At 36.2% G+C, this 8,340-nt stretch overlaps 1 protein-coding gene across 1 annotated transcript; it reads left to right on the top strand.

The window, feature by feature from the left end:
• The first annotated feature begins 5,587 nt into the window (after window positions 1-5,587).
• Window positions 5,588-6,550, top strand: LOC135228323 (olfactory receptor 5K3-like). Its single transcript, XM_064273477.1, has one exon. It carries the CDS (start codon window positions 5,588-5,590, stop codon window positions 6,548-6,550), a length of 963 nt encoding a protein of 320 aa, XP_064129547.1.
• Window positions 6,551-8,340: the final 1,790 nt, after the last annotated feature.

Here is an 8,340-nt window from a genome sequence, read left to right as displayed (position 1 = left end):
TTTTGATGCTGTGGCAAAGAACTTGTCTCAATTATATTCAAATGATTGGTTAAAGGTAGAACTTGTGATAAACTTGGATATCTGGCTGAGGAGATTTATAAGCAAGATCTTAAAGGGGCTGTGTGGTTTCTTCTTGCTGTTTATAGTAAAATGTGAAAGGAACGAGATGGATTTAAAAATGAGTTGTGCAAAATGTAACCAGAACTTAAAGATTTGGAAAATTCTGTTGTGGAACGTAAGGTTGTATACCCTAAAACACTCACCACCCACTTGGTAACTCAATCTTTTGTTAAGCAGAGTAAGCCTGTGATTAATGGATCTGACCAACTTCCACAGAAGAAAACCTAGCGGCTTACATTGAAGGAGACAGGGACAGGATGAAAGGAATGAAAGCTTTCTCCTTGTAATTCTACAGGCAGGAAACAGGCCAGAGAAGTTACATCTGTTGTCCTTCAGGAAAAGAAAAGGATCATGCCTAGAACATCTTGGAAAACATCTTGGAGATAAACAGAAGTATGGGAAGAGCGTGGGAAGCAGGGCCTTCTCAGTTTCAACAGGTGGGGCCATAGTCTCCTAGATATGAAAAGGTGGGGCCAGAGCCTCTTCGGTTTCAGAGTCAGATCTTCACTAGTTCAGTTACAGAATGTGGCCACTGCTGTTAAGTTGTGCCAGAAGAATGTAGTCACCACCCAAAGCTGAGGGGACAGGCTGCTATGTTCAAGAGACAGAGAATGAGGTCTGCTAGGACTGAGGTGGTAAGGTCAGATGGACTAAGGGAACAGGGCCATCCAGAGCCAAGGGAGCAGAGTTGCCATACCAGTGGGCCCAGAAGGTGGGGCTGAAGTCCAGGGCCAAGGAGACTTTCCCCAGAACTCAGAAAACATGGCCAACACCCAGCACCTGGAGGGTAGGCTGATTATTCAGATGGTCTCAGGGAAGAAAGGATTATTTTCAAGTCTTGAGAGGTAATGTAAATTTTTCTGCTGGATTTTGGACTTGTTTGGAGTTCCTTATCCCTTCTTTCCCTCCAATGGCTCCCTTTTGTAATCAATCTCTTCCTAGTACCTGTTCCACCACTGTACTCTGGAAAACAGATAATTTGTAGTCTAGATTTCACAGGTTCACAGATGAAGAGAAGTTTTTCCACAAGATGGAATATTCCTAAAGTGTCATCCATATTAGATTTAACTGCTTCAGAAGACGAGATTTTGGAGTTGGAGTTGATTTAAGATTTCTGGGATGATACGATGGGGTGCGTGTGTTCAGCATGTGGCAAGGACATGAATTTCTGACAGCCAAAGGGTTCAATGTTATGGATTAAATTGTGTCCCTCAAAATATGTGTTGTAAATCCTAATATCTTTGTCTGAGGTTATAATTCCATTTGGGCATGTGTTGTCTTTGTTACGATAATGAGGCAGAATGAGTGTAGGGTATATCTTGAGTCAATCTCTTTTGAGATATAAATGAGATTAAACAAGCAAACAAGAGAAACAGAGATTGGGAAGAGAGATGCTAAGCCACATAAAGACCACCCAGGAGCAGAAGCTAAAAGAGACGAGGACCTTCCTCCAGAGCCGACAGAGAGAGAAAGCCATCCCCTAAAGCTGGAACTCTGAATTTGAGAAAATAATGTGAGAATATAAATTTCAGTTTTTAAAGCCATCCAATCATGGTATTTCTGTTATAGCAGCACTAGATAATTAAGACCATAGCAATAGCAAAGTTTTTTCAATGAGGGCTTGAAGAACATGGTGATAGATTCAATTCACAGAATGAAAAAGTCAGGGACCTTGGCTGAACTCACCAAACCTTTCCATCTTTCCTTTACCAAATCCTAATGATTTTTCATAAGCCGTATTAAACCTACTTCCTCTAGTAAGTGGTCAAACCAGTCTGAGACTTTTTTCTGCCCATTTTACATTTTAGGTACAGAATGGAGAACAGGATTTAAAAATTAAGTCAGTTACATGAGAGTCAGAGAGATCATTATCGCAGACTTCAGGGAGGGTCATTTGCTTTAATCACAGTGTCTTACGGAGCATCTTTAATTAATGCTGAGTGGTTTCTAAGTTTGTGGACTGGATCTCCTCACAGAAAAACACAGATGTCAATTCCAGAAAATCCCTTTAGGATTAGATGCAAAACAAATTTAACACTGTAATTATATTCATTAACCTATTAGTGATCCCCAAGATTTTCCTTTTTTAATCCCACATGTTTTAGAGAACAGGACTTATATTCTGAAATTCTATTTGTCCTAACTTCACAAGGCATGTAATAAAGTTTTACAAGCCCTTCTCAGAGAAATCCAGGTAAGAGAAATATTCTAATTTATTTTTACTTTTAATACTGACATTTGAAAATACTTTTTTCTCAAAATGTGTTATATTCTTTGTATATTTCAACTCAGTTATCTTTCTGGCTTTTCTCTAACTTGAAGACTGTGAGGAGTTAGGATGAGCCAGAATACTGCAATTCATCTTGACTTTTTCTAATTATAAGGTAGAATTTCAAAACATACAGGTAAGATCACACAGTAATTCTATTTAATAATTTAAGTGTGTTGTTGTTAGGTGTTGTTGAGTCAGTTCGGAGTTATAACAACCCCATGTACAACAGAACAAAATATTGCCTGGTCCTGTGCCATCCTCACAATCATGGCTATGTTTGAGCCCATTGTTACAGCTATGTGAATTTAAAGTTATTTCTAATTTACCTGAATAATTAGATGGTTTATGTTTAATAATTTTATATAAAGAAACAAATAAAAGTGTAACCAGTGTCTTCCTTTTGATTTTTTTTCTAAAATTTAATTTTAATATAATGGAAAAATAAATCATTTTAGACCATAGGATTTACATGATTAACATCCTCAGTCGAGATGTCCTGCTTCTATCACTAGATAATGAGATAACCTTGTAAAGCAAACCAAAATATGCTCTCAAAAATCCTAAGATGAAGGGTTTTAGAAAACTAAGGCATAAATCAAGCTTATATTAATTTATAAGCTATAGTGATAAAATTCAGAAAATTTTATAATTTCCCAAGGAAACAGAAATATAGTAGATAAGATTGTACAACATGATTAATGCAATTACTATCACTAAATTGTACACTTGAAAAATCTTGAATTGGCAAGTGTTGTGCTACACCTATTTTTATAACAATTTTTGATAAGTCAATTCAAGTAATAGAAAGACACCTAAATATTTTCAAATAAAGAGTTTTGAGTAATTTCTCTTGTAGGCTCTTCTTCAAACCAAATAATTTCAATTTGCCAAGGCCACAGAGGTCACTTAGTAAGTATCATTGGTGGGATACTGAAAACAAGTTCATTTATTCCAGGTGATCAAGGTGGAGCTAAAAATTGAATCAATTCTGCCTTTTTACCAGAGCTTTTTACAGCTCCCCTCACAGAAATATGTCATGGTTAATCTCCAAATGCTTAATATCTAATAAACAAATGTGTATACACATATAAAAAAAGCAATGCAAATTAAACACAAAGATTCTAGATTATGTTGGGTATATAACATATGCTTTAGGGCTCAGACAATGGAGATCACTGTGGTCTGGTCTAGGTTTTTTAGTTTAAACTTTCTTAAGTATCATTATATGTGAAAATATCTGGTGCTATCAAGTCGATTCCAAGTCATAGCTACCCTTTAGTGGAGAGTAGAACTGCCCCCATAAGGTTTCCAAGGAGTGGTTGGTGGATTTCAACTGCCAGCCTTTTTGGTTAACAGCCAAGCTCTTAACAACTGCAACACCAGGGCTCCATTACATATAAACTATGCCTTAAATGAATGATTGAAAGGATATAGATATTTAATAAGGGTACCAAATATCTATATTTGGTATAATGATTTGTAAGAAATAACGGCATAAGCAGAGTCAGTGTTTATGGAAATGAGTGTGCACCGGAGGCAGGGATGTGGGAATTGAACAATGGGTGGACATAGTGAGAAAGCTGGAAGAGCTATTGGAGAATGTGGGAAATAAGGATGGAGGTGGATCAGGTTACAGAGAAACTTAAATGCCATCCTAAAAATTTTGAATTTATCTTAAAGACAACAAATATTGAAGCCTTCCTGGCAGCGGAGTATTGTATCTGACAATCTCATGAAGTGATGACCACTGAACTCCAACACAGTTAAGTAGATCTGGAAAATGATCAGGAGAATGCAGCTTTAAATGAATAATCAAACACTGGGGAGCTTCTGATGAATGGTAGAAGTCTCTACAGAACAACTTGGAGAGAATACATGCTGCATGTTTATCAAATCTCATAATACAGTCATAATTATTAGCGTATAATCACCAAATCTCAGCATAGTAGAACAGGAGACCCTTAGGGCTGGAAATGGAGAGTATTCAGATAAAGAAGGAAAATATTAACGTTTCATTTACAACTGGTCTCAGAAAATACACTCCATCATAACAGAATGGGTTAGTAGAAGTATGAAGATGGTATACACAGTTAATAAGGAAATCGATGCATTTTTATTTCCCTAGCTTTCCAATGTAATTTTCTTTAAATAGTCCACACTTTAATACTTAATGACCTTGGTATACTTTCTAAATTATAAATTTCACCCATCTAAATTAGGATGGTATTCTAAGTATTCACTTCACCAAAACAGTATAATAAAAATGTTTGCTCAGTGAAAAAAATAAATATACAGGAAAACGGATTTTATGTACACTTTAAGAATCGCCTGTACAAAAACTGACATAGAAATATTTGAGAATACTAAATCTAGGAAAGCCTGGTGGTGTAGTGGTTAAGAGTTACAGCTGCTAATCCAAGGGTCAGCAGTTCAAATCCCCCCAGGGCTCCTTGGAAACCCTGTGGGGCAGTTCGACTATGTCTTATAGGGTCGCTATGAGTTAGAATTGACTGAACAGCAGTGGGTTATATCTAGGGTACTCTATATTTGTTCACTATCCTTGTGTACATTCATAAACACAAATCTTTTCACTGCAAGCATTTCCTTGGAATTATCAAAATATTCTTGTGAATTTTGAGCTTCAGGGATTGAGGTTATATAAGATGACACTTTAGGGGAATTGATGCCTTTAAATTATGTTGATGGTGAAGAATGTTGAATATACCATACATTGCTATAAAAGCGAAACAGAAGTACAGACGGAATGCTCTTTGGAAGTGAAGATGGCGGCGCTTCATCTCACGTTCTGTGGACATGTTATGAGGAGGTACCAGTCCCTGGAGGACAGGTAGAGGGTCAGCAAAAAAAAAGAAGATTCTCAATGAGATGGATTAACACACTGTCTGCAGCAATGCGCCCAAGGATAATAATGATTGTGAGGATTTCTCAGGATCACGCCGGTTTCATTCTGTTGTACATAGGGTGTCTATGAGTGGGAACCACCAAGACAGCACCTAAAAACTACAATAATGTTCCTTGGAAGTATGTATGCCTGTATTTCAGAGACATTCAGGGGAAACTTGAGGAAGTGGCTCTATTCCCTGTTCTCCAACAGAAATTTGAAGAGAAAATTAGACATACTACAAATTAGAATCCTATAACTCCATATTTTCTGTCTCAACAGGGAAAATAGAGATGAACAAGGACAATCACTCCTTGACAAAAGCGTTTATCCTCATAGGATTTACAGATCACCCAGGTCTGAAGATTCTTCTGTTTGTGGTATTCTTTGCTATTTACCTAATCACCATGGTGGGGAATCTTGGGCTGGTGGCGTTGATTTTCCTGGAGCGCCGTCTCCACACACCCATGTACATCTTTCTGGGCAACCTGGCTCTGATGGATTCCTGCTGTTCCTGTGCCATTACCCCCAAGATGTTAGAGAACTTCTTTTCTGAGGACAGAATGATTTCTCTCTATGAATGCATGGCACAATTTTATTTTCTCTGCCTTGCTGAAACTGCAGACTGCTGTCTCCTGGCAGCAATGGCCTATGATCGCTATGTGGCAATATGTCGTCCACTGCAGTACCACACCATGATGTCGAAGAAACTCTGCATTCAAATGACCACAGGGGCCTACATAGCTGGCAACATGCATTCCATTATTCAAGTAGTACTTCTGTTAAGGTTAACCTTTTGTGGATCTCATCAAATCAATCACTTTTTTTGTGATGTTCTTCCATTATACAGACTCTCCTGTGTTGACCCATATATCAATGAACTGATGATCCTTATCTTTTCAGGGTCAGTTCAAACATTTTCTATTACTGTAGTCCTAATCTCTTATCTTTGCATCCTTTTCACTATTTTCAAAATGAAGTCCAAAGAGGGAAGAGGCAAAGCTTTATCTACTTGTGCATCTCACTTTCTCTCTGTCTCAATATTCTATGGTTCTCTTCTCTTCATGTATATTCGACCAAGTTCCATTAAAGAAGGGGATAAAGATATACCTGTTGCCATTTGTTACACTCTAGTAATTCCTATATTAAACCCTTTTATTTATAGTCTAAGAAATAAAGAAGTAATAAATGCCATGAAAAGAATTATGAAGTATAGAAAACCTCATAATATTCTGAAACAAATATCACCCCCTTGACAAATTGATTTTAGTTAGATAAACTTTCTTCAAAGTCAAGGATACTGGGAAAATGGAAAATGTCCACTTTGTGTATCATATATTAATCACTAAACTATGATGATTTTTAAGTCAAATAATATATAAATGGCTAATAAGTTCATGAAGGAGGGATTCTACTAAAATATATTTCAAAATCTAAACTATGAGGGTCTCTTAGGGGTGAATTGAATGACTACTCCTAAGGTTGCAAATTGTGTCAGAGTGGAATTAGCTACACTTTTCAACGTATCCAACAAATCCTACGAATAAAAGTCGGCATATAAAGGTAGCCTCCGATTAGCATTGTTGGCAAATTCATGGAATCTCTAGGCATCTCAGTCTTACAAATTCACATGCGTTTCAAGTTCTCCTATATTGATGACTTACGCCAACCATCTATAACAAGTAAACTGTGCATTTGAATTTGATTCTCAACTTTCTTTGAGTTGTTCAAGATTTAATATTTCAATATGGATTTATACAGAGTATGTATTCTCAAATCAAGAACATCTTTATCTTAGACAAGTCATTTTTCCTGTCAAGCTCTCTGAAATAGAGTGTTTGTATAATGGTGATTCATCAATCTTTCATTGAAAATATTGTATTTACATTGAAAGTCTTATGGATTTCAATGTTTTCACGGTTTGATATTTTTTCCACAATTCATGACAGTGCAATTCCTGAATACATCAATTAATTCAAGGATTTTCCCCAAAGATAGCATTACTTCTCTTCTTTGTTATTAGGAATATCACTAATCTGCACTAACTCCAAAGTAAATTATTGCTATATTATGAGCATTAACAGAAAGCTGGAAATGCTGCTCAGCAAAATTGAGGCAGAAAATAGTGAAAATCCTAAAAAACTGAAAACAACAAAAGTGTTTATTGATCAGTTAAATGTGCAGTTTCTGTCTTTCCACATGTTTGACAAGACCATTCAGTGAGCTTCTTTGTTTAGGGACCTGTAAGTAGCCTCTGATGGTGTAGAGCTTAAGATCTCAGCTACTAACCAAAAGGTCAGCAGTTTGAATCCACCAGCTGCTCCTTTGAAACACTATGGGGCAGTTCTACTCTGTCCTATAAGGTTGCTAAGAGTTGAAATCAACTGGTCAGCAATGGATTTGGTTTGTTTTTTTGGAAGCAGCCTCTTAAATTTACTTTGATCTTTTCTAAATTGTTATTTTCTTTCCTTAGGAACCAAGCAAAGCATTGAACACTTCCTAATAAATTAAGACAGAAAGTAGACTAATCCATTTTAGAAAGATTTTTCTACAAGAAGTTTTTTTACAGTTAATCTTCCATCTCTCATTTGCCCAAAAATTAATTTAACAAGACTATCTGATTCCATGAGCAAGCTGGTCAATCCATATTTTAATGTAAAACAAAGTTAACATTTATGATCATTAATCCGATTTTTCTCTGAAGAACCTATTCATCTGATTAATGTTTTTTCCTGCAACTCTCACTTACCTTGTAAATCTCACCAATCTAGTTTTTTCTTGCTTGAGAATGATTTAAGACTTCTGCCAATCTTTAAACTCTAAACCAAAAAAATCACCTGATGTCTTGTTAAAACCAAACTGTAGTTTATCTTAACTAGTGAAAAAATGTCTGCCTTGAGCCTTATTCTCTTTTAGGATCTATATGGTATCAAATTGATGACAGCAACTCAAAAGATTAGATAAGAATCTAAGTGGGTTTGTTAATAAGGAGGAATAATTCAGAAAAGGAGGGTGAGAATTGTTACACAACTTGAAGAAGGTAATC

The sequence above is a fragment of the Loxodonta africana genome, chromosome 20 (genome assembly GCF_030014295.1).
Source record: "Loxodonta africana isolate mLoxAfr1 chromosome 20, mLoxAfr1.hap2, whole genome shotgun sequence".
NCBI lineage: Eukaryota > Metazoa > Chordata > Mammalia > Proboscidea > Elephantidae > Loxodonta > Loxodonta africana.
This window is presented reverse-complemented; position numbering and strand designations above follow the sequence as displayed.

Bases quoted from the DNA above. Each gene is read 5' to 3' on its own strand.
- LOC135228323 (XM_064273477.1), top strand. From the start codon at position 5,588: ATGAACAAGGACAATCACTCCTTGACAAAAGCGTTTATCCTCATAGGA.